Genomic DNA, 22,965 nt, shown 5'->3' on the forward strand with positions numbered 1-22,965 from the left:
AGACAAAGACCCTGTAAAATAAAATGTTGGCAGAGGGGGGGGGACTATAAAGATACCCTTTATATTCTTATTTAACTATTAAAAGTGATTTTCACCACATTGCCTACCGGGAAGTAAATCTTGCTCAGTTCAATGAGCCTTTCTTCTGACACATATTTTGCATCGTGGGGATAGCTCAGTTGCTGGGGATAGAGCACCAGACGCTTAATCTCAGGGTCGCGAGTTCGAGTCCCACGTTGGGCAAAAGATTCCTGCATTGCAGGGGGTTGGACTAGAGGGCCCTTCCAACTCTACAATTCCATGAGTCTAAGTAAGTAGGTATTGGGTTGTGGGCTTAAGCTCCCTACATGGGTTTTACCATTAATGCAGATCTTGTACAATAAAAAGGAACAGATCCCACGTAACAGGGATAAGATAAGACTATCAATGGCTAGCTCTGCTTCCATGGTCAGAGGCAGAAACGGACCCTCTAGCTGTCCCTATTTTCTAGTAACAGTCCTGGATTTACAGGTTTCTGATTTGATCCTGGAATGTCCCACTTTTCCTAAAGACATCCCTATTTCCATTGGAGAAAAGTTGGAGGGTATGGAGTAATGCAACCCCTGAGCCAAGGAGATACAACCTTTAGAAGACATCTGAAAGCAGCCCTACATAGAATTTTTTTTTCTTAAAAAATGTTTACTGTTTCATTATGTTTTTATCTATGTTGGAAGCTGCCCAGAGTGCCTGGGGCAACCCAGTCAGATGGGCAGGATACAAATAATAAATTATTATTATTATTATTATTATTATTATTATTATTATTATTATTATTACTATTATCATCATCATGAAATAAGATGTCCCATTTTTCATTGGGAAAATGTTGGAGGGTATGCAGTAATGCTTCTGAATGCCAGTTGCTGGAAACCATAGCGGGGAGAGCACTCTTGGGCTTGCAAGTTCTGCTTGCAAGTTTCCCATCAGCGCATCTGAGCGGCCACTGTGCAAACAGGAAGCTGGACTAGATGGGCCACTGGAATAGTAGCCAGCATGCTCCTCATAGGTTCTTTCTCAGCCTGAGGGCTACATTCCCTGCTAGGCCACATACCAGTGATGTGTGGGGCCAGAGGCAAGAAATGAATGCAATTTTTACCTTGGTATGGTAGGCTAGTTTCTACACCCACCCCACCCCACCCCCTTCTCTAGCCTCCTTCCAGACAAGCAAGGGGCATTATTAGAGTGCAGTGCCAGTGTCGCGTGTGGATAAAGTTATGAGGGGCCAGATATAGACTTCTGGAGGGCCACATTGGGCCTCTGGATCTGAGTTTCCCCATCCCTGCCCTACAGTGTGGGGGTGACTTGTTTTTAGACCAAGCCTTCTAAGAAGGAGCCCATCTGTAGTAGCTGCCTCATATTGATGCTCAGTTCTCAAAGGCTACCTAGAGCATCTCTCCTTGCAAAACACCCCTTATCTTATCGTTAACTTATCACTGTCTTTGCATCCTGACTCCCTCACAATGCATCTTCTTTTTTCCTTTGGTTGTTCAAATTCCTGGTGCATTTTTCTGCCTATAACTTGTTATCTTCTCAGTTCTAAGGCAACCTTAGCATTAGCTTGTCAAAATCTAGCCTTCCTTTCTTGGCATGCTCTTGATTTTTATTTTATTTTTTGGCAAGCAAGTTTGAGTAAGGAGCATCTCCTGGGTACATTTCTCTCCGCCCCTGGACGTTTGCCTTAATTGCATTTTAAATTCCCCCTTGCCTTCCCACCTCGCTCAGAGCAGTGTATGTGCATTATCATTAATAGCATTTGTTTTCCCCCTCTGCTTCCAAAACAGGTTACATAACATTCAGCTAAAACAAGACAGCCCTTGCCTACAAGCTTACAATCTAAAAGGTACAACACAAAAGGAAAAATTCTTAGGAGAAGCACCCAGGGTGGCAAAGGAATGTAATCTTGGATCCTAAGTAGGTGCTCTTTTAATCCATTGGTGGTACTGAGACACTGTGCGGGGATCCTGCTAGCAAAAGGCAGAGGGAGGCGATTTTTGCCAATTTCTGCTGCAGCCACTTGATCGGCCTCCCATGCTGCCTTTGGTGGAAAGAGTTCCCCAATCCAGCGGGGATTTCTGGGGAGTACAAACCCCAGAGGCTGCAGGGGGAGTTGGGGGTGATCACCTTCTGCAAGCAGAAGCCCAACTAGGATCCAAGACATTGCCTTACGCCATTTGTCCTCACAACAATCCCATGAGGTAGGTTCACTAGGCTAGGAGACAGAGAGAGTACAGTACAGCTAATCCTACCTAACCCAGTGGGAATTTGAATCTGGTCTCTGGTGTATCCCTCCCAGAAATATAGAAGAATTGGAAGGGACCATGAGGATCATCTAGTTCAACCCCCTGCAATGGAGGAATTTCTCAAAGTAAATAATAATAAATTTTTATTTATATCCCGCCCTCCCTGGCCAGAGCCGGGCTCAGGGCGGCTAACATCAATAAAATAAAATCTCAGTAAAAACAGAATAGGGGGGAAAGAGAGGGAGGGGAAAAAAACCAATTTAAAATACACTTTAAAATGCAATTTAAAATGCAGCCTCATTTTAAAATAGCTGATAAATCAAGACCATAAGGGGAGGGAAACATAAGGGTCAGACCGAGTCCAAACCAAAGGCCAGGCGGAACAGCTCTGTCTTGCAGGCCCTGCAGAAAGATGTCGTCCCATAGGGCCCTAGTCTCTTGTGACAGAGCATTCCACCACGTCGGGGCCAGTGCTGAAAAGGCCCTGGCCCTAGTTGAAACCAATCTAACCTCCTTGAGGCTCAGGACCACCAAAGTGTTGTTATTTGTGGACCTTAAGGTCAGTGGTAGAGCATCTTCCTGTGGGACATAAAAGGTCTCAGGTTCAGCATCTTCAAACAGGCCTGCCTGAAATCCAGGGGAGCTGCTGCAGGTCTGTGTTGGCAGTACTAAGCTAGATGCGCTCATGGCCTGGTTCTCCAACTGCTCTTTCTAAGGCAGGTTAAATGCGGCAATTAATTTGGAGTGGGGGAAATTCCACAGGGATTCTTTCCCGTTTTTTTCTTGGATGATAGGCGGGGTCAGGTGGATTAAACTGGTGATCCTGCCAATTGCCTGTCCGTCCCATTATCAGGGCAATTGTCAATTAATGATTAATCAGAACGCTGGGTCCAGGGAACATGCAGAAGGAGCAAGCCGACCCCATGGCAGGACGTGAGTGGGGCTGCTGTGGGTGGGCAGATTTTGGGAGTCCGGGGGGGGGGGGGAAGAAATGACAATGATGGGAAGGGAACAGTTCCTAAGCCAGGCAATGAAAATAAGAGTCCAGGAGCAAATACTATTTGTAGGGCGGATGGAAATTAGTGGGGTTTCTTTCCTGGCTTCCCAAAGGCACAGAAGGGAGAGAGAAGCCTGGAATATGGCAACAGGGCGCACTGTCATCTACACCCCAAATACTTCATAAAAGAAACTGAGGTCTCAGGAGGGTTCTCTAAGTCCCCTCAGCAGACACCTTGATTGTCTCTTGTTTGAACTATTTTCTCCTCTTTGCTGTTTCAACCTCTCACCTCAATCCTCTCTCCTCTGTCCAGCCGTCTGCTGCCAAAGTCCTCTGGCCTCTGGGATCAAAGGGACGCTCCTCTTTCAATCTCAGCACTGGTTTCTTTTGTCTTCTTCCCAAATCCAGCACCGACTCCTTGATCTTGCCTTGGGTTCTTAGCCATTGCACAACACACGGGCACATCGCTGGTGCATCCTTTCCTGTGAACTTTCTCCTGCAGCATCACCACCATCTACTTCCCAAAGGTCTCCTGCCACACACCGCTTTCTCCCTTGCTAACTCATAAGCTTGCCATTGCTTCCCCACCCCCACCCCAAAAAATAAAATCAAGTAAATAAATAAAAACACTTAACTAAAACTATGAACGATCAGACTGTCTGAAACTGAAATGCTTGCTGAGGTCACATGGAAGATGTTGCGGCGCATTCTGGCGAGGCAACTGGGGAACTGACCAATCGCGTTGCAGGTCGCTCGGTTCTGGAACAGGACAGGTGGACGTGTCCAGCCATCCCCACCCCAACAAAAATCCTGGCTATGTTCTTGGAGCAGTGGCAGAACTCCCTAGCTCCCATGCTGTTTACCAAACCTGGGAGAACCCTCATTGGCACTCATGTTGGGGAGGGTTTTTATGTGGGATATAATCAGTGGTTTTTTCTGGGGGGGGGTGAGAGGGGTATGCATACCCCTAAACATTTTGTGAGTCTAATGGGAGAAGAAACTAAAAAAATTAAAATTTTTAGTTTCTTCTCTAGCACAGTGAATCGTCAGTTCCGTTGCTACCCCTGATGGTGGCCTTTTGTCCATTTACTGTATTTATTTCCGATTAAAACTATAAAATGGTGATTTTCTTGAGTCAAAATGAGAGTGCCCCTAAACATTTTTTTTAGAAAAAAACCACTGGATATAATGGGGAGGGGCTAAACCATTTATATGCCCCCCCTTGAAGTGCTTGGAAGAAAGGAGGGATTTAATAATCTTTTGTAAGGCTTTTCTTAGTTGTTGTTTTTGCAAGCAGTGTATACATTTTATGAAATATATAATATAATGGCTATCCATCACAGATACCTTAGCTGAGATTCCTTGGCGTCCCTTCCAACTCTACAATTCTACGATTCTGTGATAATATAGTATATTCTTGTCATTTATTCTTGCTTTTGACCTTTAAAGCCCTTCACGGCCTAGGACCCTCGTACCTACGGGACCGCCTCTCCTGGTATGCCCCATGGAGGGCCTCAAGGTCCATAAATAGCAACACCCTGGAGGTCCCGGGCCCTAAGGAAGTTAGATTAGCCTCAACCAGAGGCAGGGCCTTCTCAACACTGGCCCCGGCCTGGTGGAACGCTCTGCCTCATGAGACCAGGGCCCTGCGGGATCTGATTTCTTTCCGCAGGGCCTGTAAGACAGAGTTGTCCCGCCTGGCCCTTGGCTTGGAGCCAATTTGATTCCCTCCCTCTCTTTCTTTTTTCCTTTCCTTCTCCTCCTGTGATGAGGCTAAATTTTAATATTTCAATATTTTAATGTTGTATTTTAATTTTGTTTTTAAGTTGTAATCATTCAACTTGTTTTTATTATTGCTTGTAAGCCGCTCTGAGCCCGGCCTTAGCTGGGGAGGGCGGGGTATAAATAAAAATTATTATTATAATTATTATAATTATTATTGTTATTCTCTTTCTGTTAAGTCAAGAGAATATCCTCTTTAGGAGATCCAGGTACAAATCGTTACTCCGCCATGAAGCTCATTCTCTTCCTCTCCTGCTCTCCTCCTCTCAGGGTTGTTGGGAGAATGAACTGTTGGGGGTGGGGGGGGCAGAAAAGGGAGGAGATAAAATTGGGGAAAATAAATGAGCCACTGCTTTCTTACCTGCTCCCACAGCAGCAGAAACTTCGCCTCGTCTGAGGATGCGGAAGTTCTGGGAAGAACATTCGCAGAACTCCTCAGTGCGGGAGATGATGCTGGATTCGGGGGCCCAGCAACTCACACAGGAAGACACCCCAGAGATCATTGCCCTCTTGCCTTGCCTGAAAGGACAGGACGTGTTGGAACTGGGAGCAGGCATAGGGTGAGTCTTAGTGCAGGGAGCAGGTGATGACCCTACTTCTCAAAGGCCAAAGTCTGGTCAAGCCATCTCGCTCTCCCACTTTCACACACAATGCCTCATTTTCCTTTCCACAGATAAAGCTGTAATAATACAATAAAGCCCCAAGGATTTCTACTGTCCTTCCAGGGCCAGAGGGGAACCCAGGAGTCCTGCTGTCTCCCTCCCTCCTTCAGCTATGCAAATCCTGTTGTTTCATTTCCAGCAGAACCAGCTCTACCGTTGGGCAGAGGGAGGCAGCTGCCTCAGCCAGCAGATAGGGAGAGTCCTTTGCTTCAGGCGGCCAACTGTCTTGGCAAGACCTTGATTTCACCCCACCCCCCAAAAAACCAAGCAACTGACAGCAGATTGCCTGCCTGAAGGTTTTGCCCCCAGTGCTTGTTGGCTATGCTGTTCACTAGGAAGGGGGGGAAAGCATTTTGTATGTGTTCAGAGGCATTCAGAGCTGGCCTAGGATCATTTGTGGCTTCAGGAGAAGGATAGTCCACCCCCAATTCACATATTTACACTGAAACCAACCAGAGAATCTTATTGAAGTACGGTGGTACCTCGGGTTAAGTAATTAATTGGTTCCAGAGGTCCATTATTAACCTGAAACTGTTCTTAACCTGAAGCACCACTTTAGCTAATGGGGCCTCCCGCTGCTGCCACACCGCTGGAGCACGATTTCTGTTCTCATCCTGAAGCAAAGTTCTTAACCCGAGGTACTATTTCTGGGTTAGCGGAGTCTGTAACCTGAAGTGTATGTAACCCGAGGTACCACTGTACAAGTGAGGGGACATTGCCCTCCCACACACCCAAGGGTGGCAAACAGCTTAGGGGGCACAGGGCAGGCCGCAGAACACACCCATCTTGTGGGAGGAAAATAGAATCCCTGTGATCCACATGTGTAGGGTAAATAATGAAAGAACCGGCTGGGTGCCTGGATTCAAAACGTGCGGCTAAATTCATTCTCCAGCAGGAGAGGGGCCCTGGTAGCAGAGTTTAAATTCACAAAAGCAAGCAGTAGAATAGCGTTAGGAATACAGGCTGTTAGAGCCTTTTATCCCATTAAGTCCACTTGCATACAGCACTCCTCTTGCATTGAACAGACCAGTGGCATAGCGTGGGTTATCAGCACCCGGGGCAAGGCAAGTAATTTGCGCCCCCTAACCCATGGATTTGCGCCCCCTAACCCGTGGATTTCCCTAACCCCCAGATGTTGCGCCCGGTGCGGCCGGCCCCCCCTGCACCCCCCATGCTACGCCACTGGAACAGACCACACATTGTTAAGTCATTGTTAAATAGCATCTGTGGCAGTTGCTTTACTCTAACGCAAAGATGGGGAAGCTTCTTCTAGCTTGAGGGCCACATTCCCTTCTAAGCAACTTTCCAAGGGCCACATCCCTGTGGTGGGCAGGGCCCTTGGGGAGAATCCCAGCAGACAGAGAGCTCTGTAGGGCCGCATCTGGCCCCTGGGCCTGAAGTTCTCCACCTCTTGGAAGCAGCTGGAAACTGCTATGTCAAATCCAGCAACTTTGCACATCCTAGAGCCCCTTCCCTTGCGCTCACCCCTGGGGGAACCCCAGACGCCTTGGAAAATGCGCTGCCAACGCAATGAAGAAGAAGAAGAAGAGTTTGGATTTGATATCCCACTTTATTACTACCCGAAGGAGTCTCAAAGCGGCCAACAATCTCCTTTCCCTTCCTCCCCCACAACAAACACTCTGTGAGGTGAGTGAGGCTGAGAGACTTCAGAGAAGTGTGACTGGCTCAAGGTCACCCAGCAGCTGCATGTGGAGGAGCGGAGACGCGAACCCGGTTCACCAGATTACGAGTCCACCGCTCTAAACCACTACATCACACTAGCTCTCAAAACAGTCTCAAATGAGGCAAAAACAGGCCCTCTGAGCCCGGCTTCGGCTGGAAAGGGTGGGATATAACTAAATTATTATTATTATTATTGCCCATTTCAGGGATGAGGGGAAGAGGAGAAATGTGCTTGTTGGGTTTGAGGCCTAAGACCTCCCTCTCCCTGCTTTTCTGTCAGCCGGTTCACAGCAGCTCTTGCGAAGCTGGCACACCATGTCACAGCTGTGGATTTCATGGAGAGCTTCCTGGCGCACAACCGACAAGAGAACGGACACCTGCCAAATGTGGATTTCCTACAGGCCGACGTTACCAGCCTGCAGTTGCCAAGCCAGAGGTAGAAACAGATTTTATTGTTGATTTCAGTGGCGATTTATTATACTTTTTCTCTCTCTTTTGGGGGGCCTTGTGAGCCTGTTACGGCTAAAATCTGGGTGCGAGGCTGCTCTGCCACCCAGCTCATCGGACTCAGTCCGTGGGTCCCTGCGGAGGAAAATGAGCTCAGCCGGAGACAGGAGCAAACTGCAGAAGATCCAAGTTTATTGGCCAACAGGTTCAAGACGAGATTGAACAGTGAGAAAGGGGTGACATGAGTTTTTGAAACTCCCTCCATGTCCCAGAATACAGTGCAAAACACGTCATGAATACATTAAAGAGAGGTTTGGTTACACAGATTACATCATGAATATATTAAAGGGAGGTTGGGTTACACAGATTAACATATGGAGGAGGGAGGGGGGAATATGCAGAGCTACACCGGATTAACATAAGGAGGAGGGAGGGGGGAATATGCAGAGCTGGAGATATGCACAGATAAACACTTCCTGGGGATGAGAAAACAATGGTCTCAAATATGCATAGTCTGGCACCTGACATTGCCTGGAGGAAAGGCTGATTAGAGCAAACTGGCACGTTGATTTTCTATGAATTTTATAGATTTTAGTCCCTTTTGACATTGACAATTGGAAATAAATTGATATATTGTAGCGAAGAAGAAGGTGAAGAAGACATGCCCCCCCCCTTCTGTATCAGAGCCAAATGGAAAGAGCTGGTGGGTCTAATTAGGCCCATGGGGTGAAGGACCCCCACCCACCCTGAAGGTCTCTAGACATCCTGAGCTTCAGACACAATGGTCCAATGTTGGGGTGACGAGTCAATAATCACACCAGAGTGGGGGTAAAAGAAAAGATTTCTGCAGACTGGAGAAAAAAGGCACCAAATCCTGCTCATCTTTTCGCAAAATTTATACAGTTAACTCCATATGTTAATACTTTCTACGCTTCTATTGTCATTTAGTGCAAGCCATCCCCATGGCAACCTAAAACTACTTATTTCTGTCTTATCTCATATTGCAAAAATAGCAGTTACACTGGCTTGGTACACAGGTTAGGGGGTGATGGGACGTCTGGCAGCTTTCGCTTAGTTTGCTTATCAGTACATATTTGAGGGAAGTGGGAGGGCAAGAGCTAAATTTGTATGTGATGGGGTGCCAGGATGCTTATCAGCTTTGGGCCAGCTTTCTGCTGACTATACATCATAGTGTTACATACCGCTCAATAGTCCCGATTTAAGCAGGATATCCCGGAATCACAGAGGCCAATCCCGGCTTCTGATTGGATCCTGGAATGTCCTATTTTTTGGGTCTGGCGATCTAGTGCGTGTCAGCTGGCTTGCGCCAGAGCACCAGAATGAAAGCCGCTTGTTTTTTGGTCTTGCGGAAACAAAAAGCGAGCGTCTTTTGGCCTTGCGCCCTTGCGCATGCGCGAGAGCTCAGGACCCAAAAAGAAAAAAGAAGCGTCCCAGTTTTTGTCCCCGGAATCTCAGAGGGTATGGTGTTCTTGTGAGGTGGAAAAGTTACAGAGGAGGCTAACCGCCAAGAAGGCCAATGTTCTGTTTGTCTTGATCCGAGCTAATGCCTATTATCTGAGGCAAAATGGAACCTCTCTGGTTCTCCTTCATACAAACTCCCATCAACGCAGCCTTTATAGCTGGAGTCGGTCAGGGCCTCCCAGGCCTGGTGGAAATGGACCAGGCAAGCAAGGAGCAGGCCTTGCAGGATTCACAGTGATTTCTCTCTTCTTCTTCTTCTTTAAATTTTATTTATGCTTTTCAGGTTTATACATTTCATTAATTTTAAAATCATTTTAACATTTCAAAACTTGACTTCCTTCCCCCTCTTCCTGCAGTCCCTTAAACTTATTTTTAATATCTTCTACATATCCAAATTAACTTAATTTGCTCATTTAATCATCTACTTTCAATATATACTCTTACGAAACTGCAGGTTATTACAATAACCCTGACAATGTTCTTATCTGTTTACAATCAGTTTATAATTTACAATCTGGAAATATCCAACAAACCATTTCCATTCTTTTATAAAAAAAAGTTTGTTATCTTGATTTCTTATTGTTCCGGTAATTTTTTCCATTTCTGCATATTCCACAAGTTTTTTGTATCCATTCTTCCTTTGCTGGGACTTCTGCTTCTTTCTGTTTTGAGGCGAGTAATATTCTTGCTACTATACATGAATAAGTTTCTACACAGTTTAGGTAGTTCTGTCCCTAAGAAAAGCTTATGGGTTGTTGTTTTTATACAAATGTTGTTTTAAACATCCTTTTCAATTCATTATATATCACCTCCCAGAAAGCTTTAGCCTTTCTCTCTTCTCCTCCCCCCGTAGCTTCGACCTCATATTCTCCAACTGGCTTTTCATGTACCTGTCGGATACCGAAGTGAGTGACGTGGCCCAGAAGATGCTTCTCTGGCTGCGTCCAGGAGGGCAACTTTTCTTCCGGGAATCCTGCTTCTACCAGTCTGGTCAGTAGTTCCAATAGGTGAGGGGGCAGAGCAAAGGAGACCAGTTCCCAAGAGACCCTGGAAGGTCCATAAGTGGAGTTGACATTCAGTGGGCGGTGCAGTTAAGAAATGCTCCTGTAGCAAAATTAACCTTTGAGGCTGAGGGAAATCTCCATGCGGCGGTGAGAAAACAAAGGGTGTTTATTGCTAGCAATAATGGCTCAGTGGGATCACTCTCCTGTTGCGTTCTGAAGGCAAAGGAAAGGACTGGACCCTGGTTAATAAAATAGACACAAGGCTTGGCCAGCAAGACTCTGGGAGGAAGTGCGAATAGCCACTCCCTTGTCCAGGCCGTTTTTTGTTAACAAAAGAACTCTTACACAGTGTTTGTAAGAACCAATCAGATTTCCTCTGAGGAATCCTTTTAACTACAAAGAACTACAGTGGTACCTCGGGTTACATACGCTTCAGGTTACATTCACTTCAGGTTACAGACTCTGCTAACCCAGAAATAGTGCTTCAGGTTAAGAACTTTGCTTCAGGATGAGAACAGAAATCGTGCTCCGGCGGCGCGGTGGCAGCAGGAGGCCCCATTAGGTAAAGTGGTGCTTCAGGTTAAGAACAGTTTCAGGTTAAGTACGGATCTCCGGAACGAATTAAGTACTTAACCCGAGGTACCACTGTACTTGAGTATGCATACAAGTTTTAGGCTAAATAAACAGGAATCAAGGAGGAATGCATTTAAGAAACCTGGAGGTCATAAACAGGCTCTCTCCAAAAGCTGAGCAAGCCAAAATGGGTGGGGCCTGCTTAACATAGGTAGCTGTTCTCTATTAAGCAATACATATGTATAAACTTCCTCCAATCTAAAGTTACAACACAACACAACCAATTATACCATGTATGGTCTTTCCTTCATTACCTGTTCATTAGGCAAGGAAACAAAGGACTCTATTTTGTCAAATGTAGACACTTAGGGATGCTGTTTACAACCTTGGGACTAAAGCTGCTCCTAGCACAAAAAAAGGCACAAGGCCTCTAGCCTGGCCAGTTAGCTGAGCTTATAGGTCCCTATGTGCATCACCCCATCACTGAGCAAGGGCTTCTCCCCAACCACTTTGCCCAGCCCTGAACTCTGAATCCATTGCAGAGGTTAGATTCAGTGCCGGATTTACGTATAAGCTAAACAAGCTATAGCTTAAGCCCCTGCTCTCTTGGGAGGGGGGCAAAAAAAAACCCACTGGATGTACATTTCCAAAATATAAGATCAAAAACAAATAAAACTTACATACAGCAACAGTGTTTTGTGTAGGCTCCTATGATGTAAGAAATGGGCCCCGCCTGCTAGCCTAGTCCCTAAAATATCACTTGTTTGCTCATTTCTATATATAGGGTGCCTACATTCTGCATGTGCAAATGGCTTTAGATACCTATTCGGTCCTATAAATTACCATATAGCATATATTCAACATAAAAAGCAGCAACAATTTGTTGTTGACAAAGGACAGCTGGACATATTAAAGGGCCCCATTACCTTTAGTAGCTTAGGGCCTCATCAAACCTAAATCCGGCCCTGGTTGGTTGCCTAGAATCAAGCTGCCAATCCTATTAGCATCTTTTCCCCCGCAGGAGACCAGCCAAGGGCCTTCAACCCCACTCTTTATCGAACACCTGCAGAATACAATCACCTCTTCACTTCAGCCCATCAGACGTGCGGGGACGAGCTCTACGGATTTGAGATAGTCATGTCCCGATCGGTGCAAACTTACATCAAGGTAACCGCCTCTTCCCTTCCCGCCCTTCTGCTCTGAAGCTGCGCCACATGCGGAGGAGCACAGGAGCATGTGCCGAGGGCCTTGCACGCAACCACAGCCACCTCTGCATAGGATGTCATCGGGCAGCGATGGCATCTGGTGCCCGTTGGAACTGGTGGGATGGGAAGCAGAGGACGCCCATAGCAGGTGGAGGCAGCACCAACGGCAGGCGAGAGCCAGTTGGTTTTAGTTCTGCCTCCGCCCTGTTAAGTTCTACAAGAGCAGCAGCATTGAGACTCAGGAGAAGGAAGCTGACAGGCAGTGACAGTCCCTGGACAGGATGGAAGTAAGGAGGCAAACAGGTAGGGGCTGGCTGAGGGCAGGCTATGGTTTGGGGGGCAATACCCTGCTTGACCAATGATAGGGCAGGGCCCCCAAATCGAAGGGTGTGGCTTTTTTGCCACTTAATTTTTATTTAGTTTCATTTGTTAAAATATAAATTAACATCGGATTTAATACATAATTTATAAATTGACCTCCCAAGCTTCTTTCATGTTGTTGTTTTTCCCACCCTTCTGTTCTTCCTTATGCTTATTACAGTATTTATTCCACAGTACTTTCGTTACTATTATTTTTAATTTTCCATCCGCTGCTCAGAATTTAATCCTTCCCAGCGCTTTACTTCTTAGGCCCCGGGCTCTACCCTGGCGGCTTGGTCAGGGGCTCTCGCAGTTTGCCAGGATCTTGGGGACTAGAAACTTGTTTAAAAATTCAAAAAGCAAAAATGAGATGATGGGAATGCCCGTTTCTGGCTTACGCTCCTTTTCACAGAGGAAGCAAAACCGCAACCAGGTGTGCTGGCTTCTCCAGAAAGTCCCCCGAAACCCCGAGGCCACCTGGGGATACGACACCTTCCAGAAGTTTCTAGACAGCGAGCAGTATGCCACCCGCAACATCCGTCGCTACGAGTGGGTCTTTGGGCCTGGGTTCGTCAGCACCGGAGGCCTCACAACCACCAAGGTATCTGGAGCTGGGGAAGGAAGTGGCAGGCAGGTCCAAGACCTCAGGCTTTGGGGAAACAGGCTAAAGATGCCAGAAATTATTAACATAGGAGAACAGGTTCCCTCAAAGTGGTGCCTTCTGGACGTTTTGCACTACAGCTCCCATCATCCTTCACCACTGGTCATGTGGGCTGGGCCTGGTGGGAGCTGGACTCTTAGCAACATCCTGAGGGCACCAGGTTGGGGAAGTCTGCAGAGTTACTTGCCAAGGGCATCAGATGCTGGGGAGAAATTATATTCATAGAAATCACAGAATTGTAGAGTTGGAAGGTATCCTAAAGATCATCTAGTCCAACCCCCTGCAATGCAGAAATATGCAGCTGTCCCATACGGGGATCGAACCTGCGACCTTGGCCTTACCAGCAGCATGCTCTAACCAACTGAGCTATATTAGGTAATTATTTTAACATTCCCTTCGAAATATGCTGAACATTCCCTTCAAAATAAAGTAAGTTTCTAGTCCACATGGTCTTGAATAAAGGACTGGCTTATATAGGAAACTGTCTATTACTGAGTCAGACCATTGGTCAGTGCAGCTCAGCACTGTCTACACTGGCTGGCAGCGGCTCTCCAGGGTTTGAGGCAGGGGTCTCTCCCACCCCTACTTGGGATTGAACCTGGGAGCTCCTGCTGCACACAAGGCCAATGCTTTCCCACTCAGCTACTGCCCTTGCCCTCCTGCCAGAGACCCGCCTACCCCTTCCCCATCTCTCTACAGGAGCTGGTATGTATGCTGGATTTGAAACAGGGCCAACGAGTGCTGGATGTCGGCTGCGGACTCGGCGGGAGTGACTTCTACATGGCTAAGGTACAAGCGCAAATAAACCTTTGAATAAGAATGGTGACAGGACGCGGGTGGCGCTGTGGGTTAAACCACAGGGCCTAGGACTGGCCGATCAGAAGGTCAGCGGTTCGAATCCCTGCGACGGGGTGAGCTCCCGTTGCTCAGACCCTGCTGCTGCCAACCTAGCAGTTTGAAAGCACCTCAAAGTGCAAGTAGATAAATAGGTACCACTCTGGCAGGAAGCTAAACGGCATTTCCGTGCGATGCTCTGGTTCAGCAGAAGTGGCTTAGTCATGCTGGCCACATGACCCGGAAGCTGTACGCCGGCTCCCTTGGCCAATAAAGCGAGATGAGCGCCGCAACCCCAGAGTCGGTCACGACTGGACCTAATGGTCAGGGGTCCCTTTACCCTTTACCTTTAAGAATGGTGACGATGGTTGGCTCTGGCAGTGTCGCATGGTGCTTCCACAGAGTACAAGAGGACGGGTCTCTACTCCCAAAGAGCTTACAAAACTAAAATCCAACACAGGGGGGAAGGGGCTGGCTGGAGCTGATGGACGTTAGCTTCCCCACAGTTTCTGGAGGGCCACAGATTCCCCACCCCAGGTTTACAGAGCAGCGGACAAGAAGGAATGATGCAAGAGTGCAACTTGTGACATCGCAGTATTGCGTCATCAGCCACCATTCCATCTTCTATCAGACTATGGCCTTTTTGACATGCATGCCATCCATGTCCCTTATCCCAGAAAACATGGGTTGACTGTGAGCATAAGAAAAGCCTGTCTGCTGGATCAGGCCCAAAGTCCATTTAGTCCAGCATCCTGTTCTCACGGTGACCCCCAGATGTCTGTAGGAAGCCCCCAAACAGGAGAAGTGCTGCTGCAACTCTCTTCACCTGCAATTTCCAGCAACTGGTATTCAGAGGCTGGAACACAGCCATCCCAGCTAGTAGATACTGATAGCTGTATCTTCCATGAAGTCTATTTAAGGTTTTATAGGTCAAAACCAGCACTTTGACTTGCGCCTGGAAACTGACTGGTGGCTAGTGCAGTTGGGCCGAGATCGGTGTAATATGCTCAAACCGCCTTGCCCCAGGGAGCAACCTGGCCACTGAATTCTGCACCAGCTGAACCGTCCTCAGAGGCAGCCCCACGTCTAACACCTTGCAGTCATCTAACCTAGACATCAGATTACTGCAATGAGTGGGGCTGACTTAAGACTCTAGTGCTGGCAGTGGCGTAGCGTGGGGTGGTTGGCCCGGGCACAAAATTGTTAGGGGTGCAAAATTTCAACACCTGGTTCTGCCTCAATGCAGCTAAGCGCTTCCATCGCTGGGCTCCGTTGAAAACAGCTTCTCCATGCGAACTAATAATAATAATAATAATTTTATTATTTATACCCCGCCCATCTGGCTGGGTTTCCCCCAGCCACTTTGGGTGGCTCCCAACAGAGGACTAAAACAGAATAAAACTTCAAACATTAAAAACTTCTCTAAACAGGGCTGCCTTCAGATGTCTTCTAAAAGTCAGATAGTTGTTTATTTCCTTGACATCTGATGGGAGGGTGTTCCACAGGGCGGGCGCCACTACCAAGAAGGCCCTCTGCCTGGTTCCCTGTAACCTCACTTCTCGCAGTGAGAACTAGGGAGTGACCTCTTCAGACAATGGAACGACTCTTCTTATCTCTGTGGCTGTGATCTCCTGGGTGGCGCGGATACTGTTAGACAGCTGAATGTGCATGCATTCTCCATCTGTTTCCCTCTCTCTCACCACCTCCTCTGGGCAGCCCCGGGCACTGGCAACTCACGCTATGCCACTGACTGCTGGAAGCTCCTGTTTTCTTCCATGATGGCCCCATATTTTTTTTACGGGGAGGGAATTTTTTAATGGTATTTTCAGCAGTGACAACATAAAAATATGACAGCAAGGATATAGCAAAAGAGGAGAGAAGGGAGGAAGGGAGGAAGGGAGGAAGGGAGGAAGGGAGGAAGGGAGGAAGGAAGGAAGGAAGGAAGGAAGGAAGGAAGGAAGGAAGGAAGGAAGGAAGGAAACCATACAAAACAGGATTCAACGATCTCCCATTCCCAGAATGTACATTATAAAACTCAAAGCATTAAACCTCCGGACCACAACATTTTAAGTAAACCTAAAAGAAAATGAGTTCACGGACAGCCTATGATTATGGTCCCATCTTTGAGCTACCATCTAGCCTTGAGGTGGCCTGACTCTTTCCTTTCCTCCCAAGGAGTTTGGCGTGGAAGTCCTGGGCATGGATCTTTCCCACAACATGGTGGAGTTGGCTTTGGAACGAGCGCAAAAGGAGACTGGATCCTTGGTAATGATGAGGGGAAAGGGAGAGGGAACCAAAGGAAGCCAGTGGCGTAGCGTGGGAGGTGCAGGGGGGGCCGGCCGCACCGGGAGCAACATCTGGGGGTTAGGGTTAGGGGGCGCAAATCCATGGGTTAGGGGGTGCAAATTACTTGCCTTGCCCCGGGTGCTGACAACCCACGCTACGCCACTGAAGGAAGCTGCCCTATTATACTAGTTCTACCTATTTCAGGTCCACCTGACTGATAGGGGGCTCTCTGGGGTTTCAGGTAGGGTAGACATTCCCAGCCCTACCTGGAGATGCTAGGATTGAACCTGGGACCTTCTGCATGTATGGCTGATGTTCCACCACTGAGCTGCAGCCCTTCCAAATTAATTAAAGGGAATTAAAGGGGCATCTAGACTGTAGCAAACTGGCTCAATCTCATGTCAGCAAATTCATGTTAAGCAGTTAAAGCTGATTGGGTGCTTTGGGGCAACAAAGAGATGGGGAGAGATTCGTTTTTGTTTGCATTTAAACGAGAAACTACCCAACTTGCACTTCTCGATACTCAAACCAGAATACAGCTGTCCTTCACAAATGCTCACTTCTCTGAGTTTTGAGTTGCAGTTCTCCAACCAAAAACTGTGTACATGCATGCGCGCATCAGTAGCAAGTGTGCATAGAATGCACATATTCATTCAAGCAACAAATATATTTTATATTAATTACGTGCAAAAAAATGTACAAAACTGAATGCAAAAATGTGTGTATTAGGAAGAAATTTGCACTAAAATACTTGCACTAAAATGAATTTTCATCAAGATTTTTTAATGTTTTTAAAAAATCTCAAATTGCTATGTAATTCATCAATATATATATATATATATATTAAAATCCATAAATTGATATGGAATTCATCAAGACTTTAAATTGTTTTTAAAAAATCACAAATTGCTATGGAAATTCGGAGAACTGAATTTAAAATTGGAAGAATGAGAAACTGAGACAAACTGAAATTAACAGATTCCTTCATCCCTAACTGCTTCCCCTCCCCCAAACTGGACTTTTTGCATTAAGGAAAGTTACAGGAAAAAGCACTGGAAAGTGTGGGATAATTCTAGTTTCGAAGAAACATCACTTAACCTCCCCGAAAGCAGAACAGAAATGAATGCTCATTCAATAGCCAATATTGTTGAATCTCCCTGCAACGATATCAGGATAAACAAGTCATCTGGAAGCAGCTAAGCAAGTGAAGGCTGTGTACACACCATACATTTAAAAGTACATCACTCCATCAACCTCCCCCCCCCCCAAAATAATATTCTGTGAACTGTAGTTTGTTAAGGGTGCTGGGAACTGTAGCTCTGTGAGGGCTAAACAGCAATTCCCAGGATTCAGGAGGGGGGAGAGCTAAAAATGTATGTTGTGTAGCTCTCTAAGTCAGCCATCTAAAAGGGCAGAGCTCCTGTTCATTTCATGGGAGCTTGGGTGAAAACACTTCCTACGTCAGGGGTGTCCAAACTTTCTTCAAAGAGGGCCAGATTCGATGAAGTGAACATGTGTGAGAGCTGACCAGAGTTGCTGAGCTTTTTTTAGGATTGAATTTAGACATGCCTGTGCCTGTCCTAGGTAGATCAGCTGCAATGCTACTTAGTAGGAGAGGCTGCTCTTTGGATTTCACTCCGAAACGTTCTTGTGCCGGCTCTGCTTCTAGGTGCAGTTTGAAGTTGGCAATGCCACGCGAAGGACGTTCCCAGAGAACACCTTTGATGTCGTCTACAGCCGAGACACTGTCCTGCATGTGCCAGACAAGAGTGCTCTCTTTGCAAAGTTCTTGGTGAGTCTCCTGCCTCTTAAGGTGCAGAAAAATACAAGCAATTCAGCCTCGCATCATTGGGGGCAGCCCTCTGGCGGAATCCAAAAACCGTGTTTTCCCCCAGTGCCCTAAAATGAAGCAGCGCTCAGAGTACATGGGAAACAGCAGTACTTTATTTTATCAATGCCCTTAACAAGCGGTTCGTGCCCAATGGGTTTGGGAGGGCCCGGCTTGCCATGCGTCAGGAGAAACCCTGACCTGTCCTGGTTTTCGGGTGTAAAAATGGTGTGAGGGAGGAAACCCGGATGTATGGCAACGCGATGGGAAAAGCAGCAGAAACAGCTCCCAAAGCTCAACAATTTGGGGTTCTTCCTTAAAAAAAAAAAGCTCACCAACTTTGCAAGTGTTAGGAATTTTGCTTTTTGAAATATGGCAACCCCAGGTAGGGCAGAAGGCAGGGAGGCTGACATTAGGTGGCGATAGAGCCAATCACATTCTGGTTTTGCCCCTATCTTCCTTCCTGCTGAGTTCTGTGAGGAAACACACACAAACAGGAAGCAGCCATTGGTGTAAACATAACAAAGGGCTTATTCACACTTCCGCTAGTCCAGCTGCTTCCCCCAGGAAAAACTGCTCTTTAGTGTTCAGTTGGAGCAAACAGCAATCCATATTTTCCCCGGATCCACGTTTGTTCCAATTTAGCACTTTTGTTCCAAAGAGCAGGTTTTCCCCAGGCAAGGAACAGGGCAAGGGGGAAACCACTCTGACTTGTGCTTTCCAGGCACACCTTAGATGCGTTATCATCACCTTTTGTCGTGCTAATGCCTCTCTCCCAGGTGAGACCTTAGCTTGGAAAGAAAGCTTAGTCTATATTTTTCCACTGGCCACCACACTGGCCACAGAGCCAGTGTGGTGTAGTGGTTAAGAGCGGTGAACTCGTAATCTGGGGAACCGGGTTCGCGTCTCCGCTCCTCCACATGCAGCTGCTGGGTGACCTTGGGTTGGTCACACTTCTCTGAAGTCTCTCAGCCCCACTCACCTCACAGAGTGTTTGATGGGGGGGGGGAGGAGAGAAAGGAGATTGTTAGCTGCTTTGAGACTCCTTCGGGTAGTGATAAAGCGGGATATCAAATCCAAACTCAATCTTCCCTTCAGTACTCCAAGCAATCGAAATCCTACCATTTACCAACTTCTAGGGTTTACAGAGTCCCCCCTTCCCTGCAAATCTATAACACCATGCTGTGAACCTCCCTGAGATCTATGGATAAAGAGTGAATAATAATAATAATAATAATAATAATAATAATAATAATAATAATAATAATAAAATAAATAAATAAAAAAAATTATAATTATAATGATGGTATCCTGGATCCTGTCCCACCAGAGCCCTCTGCCCTCAGATCTTACCCAGCCATCTCTCTCTCTCCTCTCTAGTCGTGGCTGAAGCTAGGCGGGCAGCTTCTCATCTCTGATTATTGCTGTGGGCCTCGCCCCTGGTCGAAAGCTTTCACGGAGTACGTCAGACGGAGGGGCTACAGCCTTCTCACACCCTGGGAGTATGGCCAGGTATGTGTGTGTGTGTTTGTGAAAGAAGGCAGGCAAGTAAGAAGGCCATAGCAGGTGTTTTATTTAGATTAAGGCTGCGTACCCTATTTGTTGCCCCAAAACATAGCTTTTCTCAATCCAGAATCATTCATGATTGTCCTTCACATGCTGCTTTCAATCTAGGGCAGGGGTTTTCAACCTTTTTGAGTCCAAGGCTCCCTTGACCCACTGCATTCTTTCTGTGGCACCCCTGTGGGGCTCAGGAGCCCAGTTATGTCACCCCTTGTCTGCAGAGCCCACAGCCTCTCACCCTTTTTCGAACACCCTCCCTTGTGTTTAGGGTTCCCTCAGCCTCATTTCCTCTCCCCTCTCCTTGAGAGTCCTCTGGCCAGCCGCTGCTGCCACTCCTGGTCTCTGAGCTGCTCCCCACGCCCACCCCAAAGAGAGGTGCCTCCTCACACTGCCCCACCAGGGCCTGGGACTTGTCTGTCCATTCCCAACAGCACGGGCTGGAGGGCTGGCTGGCTGGGCTCCCTCACCTGCTTGCTTGCTTACTCCGAGGCCACCTCAGCTCCTGGCAACCAGCACCCTTGGCCAGCACCAGAGGCACCATTCGCCTGGGGAGCTTGTAGCCAGGGCTGCTGCAACAAACAGCTGTGCAAGCCTCTGGGAGGCAGAGACGTGAGAGGACATCAGAGGGAGGGAGGGAAAGAAAGAGGGTCAGAGGCCAGTGTTGCCCAAGGCACCCCTGAGCACCATTCAAGGCACCCTAAGGCATAGCTGTCAACTTTTCCCTTTTCTTGTGAGGAATCCTATTCAGAATAAGGGAATTTCCCTTTATAAAAGGGGGAAAGTTGACATCTATGCCCTAGGGTGCCACAGCACACTGGTTGAAAACCACTGCTGTAGGGAATGTGATCGTATAAACAGGCTCCCGAAAGGCTGGGTGTGTTAGGGGTGGGAGCCATTGATTCTGGCAGAGCTGAATTCAGAAAGGTTCCTCACCTCTCATCCTCACTGCCAACACCTTCCAGGTGCTGCAGGAGGCTGGATTCAGGCAGGTTCAGGCGTTGGACTATACAGAGCGGATGCTGTCAGCCTTGACTCAAGAGCTGCAAGAACTGGAAAGAAGTCGGCAGCAAATTGTCCAGGTGGGTTGGCAGATTGGAGATGAAGCAGCCTAGAGCTGAGCTTGTCTCTCTCCCTGTGTGGCTGCACACACACACACACACACACACCCCTGTTGAAAACTGACGGACTTGGACCACAGGCAGGAACAGCCTGCCCCGTTTCGTCTCCCCTCTGCCAAAGCCTCACTTACCAGGGTCACACGGCTTTGGCTTCCAGCTTCCGGGGAGATCTCGCCGAAACCTGGAATCTGGAGTCGCTTCTCCAGTGGCTGGGAAAAAGCGAGCAGAAGCAGTGGTAAGATGTCGCCAGAAGCTGCCTCTGCCGCTTCTCACTTCTCTGCTCCTGGTGGCAGGAGCAGAGAATCGCCTTGGGATTCCGCCGCCCGAGGCAGCTTCTTCAGTCTGTCTCATGGGTGGGCTGGCCCTGACCAGTGATGGCACCATGAAAACAAATATTGGGAGAGAGCAAGGGCATTTCGGGGGACTGGGCAAGCAGTTGAAAAGGGCCGAAGTAGAACCAGTGACCTAGGCTGGGGTACAATCTGTCCTTTTTTATCATGTGGCATTATGGCCACTCAAAGTAAATAATGCTATGGTGTTCATCTTTGGCTGAGGTGAGGCAGGATTTGTCCTTTTTATCAAAATGCAGGAGAAGCACTTTTAGAATATGATGTTTATTTACAGCATTTATATTGTGCATAATCATAGCATTTCTGAGCAGTGTAAATAAAAACAAACCATACGGTGATAGGGGTTGGGGGGGGGACAACATGATTCAGTTTGAATTTAAAGACGAACCTACCTAATTTGCACTAACTGGAACAATATGTCAACTGAAACAGAGCTATTCTTGGAAATTTGCACTTTCCTGGATTTTGCAAAGCAGTTTCTAACCAAGCAACATGTACAAAAATGCAAAAATGAAGGTAAGGTGTGCACAAAAAAGCACACCTTGGTGAAAGGAAGCATAAAAAATGCATTTTGAGGGGAAATATACCGGTAAAAATATGGGGAAAGACGCTTTGCAAAAATGCATGCATTAGGCGAAAATACTTAAGAAAATGTGTATGTTGGGAGAAATTTGTACTGAAATGCTGATGGATTTTCACAAGGACTTTAAAAATAAGTCCCCAAACTGATGTGCAGATGGAAACAACTGAACTTATGCTTGGAAAAGCGAGAAAGTGGAAGAAACCTCAATTGACAGATCTGTCCCCTCCCTAGACAGAGAACAAAACAATAAATTTCACCCCACCAGGGATTGTGAGTGACTCTTCTCTTTCTTCTCTGCCTAGGAATTCTCAGAGAGCGAGTTTGAGTCCTTGGCCTCTGGATGGAGGGAGAAGCTGCAGCGCTGTGCGGATGGGGACCAGCGCTGGGGGGTCTTCTATGCTCTGAAGCCGCAGTAGCTGCTGCCCCACCCCAAACAGCCTGGGGCGGTGAACTCCTGTCCAGCTGCAGGAGCTTTCTGGCCCAGCAAGCTTTTAATAGCATTTGCTTGTGTTTTCTTCCTACTGCTGCCTGGTCAGCTTTCAAGTCTGGATCCACTGCAAGAGTTTGCAAGAAACTTCACCTTCCAGTCTGGGTTTTGCTGGCCTTTCAGTCAGATTACTTGGCTTTGCACTATTCCAGGTCTGGCTAGAAGTGTGGAAGGATTTCTCTCTCTCTCTCTCTCTCTCTCTTTCTTTCCTTCTTCCCTCCTTCTTTCCTTTCTTTCCCTCTTACTGGAATGATCTCCTCCTCTCCCTCCGCATCTCTGTTCCATCTGTTTCGGTTATTAAAAACTTACTACATTTTCTTTATTTCCTTGTTTATACCACATTTGTGGGGAACCTCTGTGAGTATGTAACGATTACAACGTAAGCTCCCAAAGGGCTACAGTAATCTCCATAAAACATACAAGGACATCAGTGAACTTTGGTACGAGTGCCAGAGAGGGGAGGGGGCCAATCTCTGCAAAAGACTTGCTGCCACCAGCAAATGCTTTTCCCTTGAAGCAGAGGTGCTGCCGAATTATGGTGCCGGAGGAGACTCTTGAGAGTCCCATGGCCTGCAAGAAGATCAAACCTCTCCATTCTGAAGGAAATCAGCCCTGAGTGCTCACTGGAAGGACAGATCCTGAAGCTGAGGCTCCAGTACTTTGGCCACCTCATGAGAAGAGAAGACTCCCTGGAAAAGACCCTGAAGTTGGGAAAGATGGAGGGCACAAGGAGAAGGGGACGACGGAGGACGAGATGGTTGGACAGTGTTCTCGAAGCTAC

General features: G+C 47.3%; 1 protein-coding gene and 1 long non-coding RNA gene across 7 annotated transcripts; one reads left to right on the top strand and one right to left on the bottom strand.

Annotated features, from left to right (window-relative positions):
* Positions 1-1,198: 1,198 nt before the first annotated feature.
* Positions 1,199-22,506, top strand: LOC309358477 (uncharacterized protein). Of its 4 annotated transcripts, none has more exons than XM_081891636.1 (12): positions 1,199-2,234; positions 5,432-5,618; positions 7,684-7,839; positions 10,186-10,322; positions 11,931-12,076; positions 12,887-13,075; positions 13,835-13,924; positions 16,145-16,234; positions 17,925-18,047; positions 19,464-19,595; positions 20,609-20,725; positions 22,000-22,506. In XM_081891636.1, the coding sequence occupies exons 2-12, from the start codon at positions 5,458-5,460 to the stop codon at positions 22,111-22,113; spliced, it is 1,455 nt and encodes a 484-aa protein (XP_081747762.1). In that variant the 5' UTR covers positions 1,199-2,234; positions 5,432-5,457; the 3' UTR covers positions 22,114-22,506. The 4 variants fall into 4 exon arrangements, with proteins under 4 accessions (XP_081747762.1, XP_081747760.1, XP_081747761.1 ...); XM_081891634.1 differs by lacking the exon at positions 1,199-2,234 and adding an exon at positions 2,489-3,212; XM_081891635.1 differs by lacking the exon at positions 1,199-2,234 and adding an exon at positions 2,489-3,212 and having other exon boundaries at positions 5,435-5,618.
* Positions 5,219-14,597, bottom strand: LOC309358775. Of its 3 annotated transcripts, XR_014163586.1 has the most exons (4): positions 14,317-14,597; positions 12,071-12,227; positions 10,223-10,379; positions 5,225-5,346 (listed from the first exon to the last, which is right to left on the bottom strand). It is a non-coding gene; the product is annotated as an uncharacterized lncRNA (long non-coding RNA). The 3 variants fall into 3 exon arrangements; XR_014163584.1 differs by lacking the exon at positions 10,223-10,379 and having other exon boundaries at positions 5,219-5,346; positions 12,071-12,318; XR_014163585.1 differs by lacking the exon at positions 12,071-12,227.
* Positions 22,507-22,965: the final 459 nt, after the last annotated feature.

Source organism: Podarcis melisellensis (genome assembly GCF_964234715.1).
Source record: "Podarcis melisellensis genome assembly, chromosome: 16".
NCBI lineage: Eukaryota > Metazoa > Chordata > Lepidosauria > Squamata > Lacertidae > Podarcis > Podarcis melisellensis.

Coding starts and splice junctions, on each gene's coding strand:
- LOC309358477 (XM_081891634.1), top strand. CDS start 3,179: ATGCAGAAGGAGCAAGCCGACCCCATGGCAGGAC. Junction 7,840..10,185: donor CTGCAGTTGCCAAGCCAGAG/GTAGAAACAGAT, acceptor CTCCCCCCGTAG/CTTCGACCTCATATTCTCCA. Junction 20,726..21,999: donor GTCGGCAGCAAATTGTCCAG/GTGGGTTGGCAG, acceptor TTCTCTGCCTAG/GAATTCTCAGAGAGCGAGTT.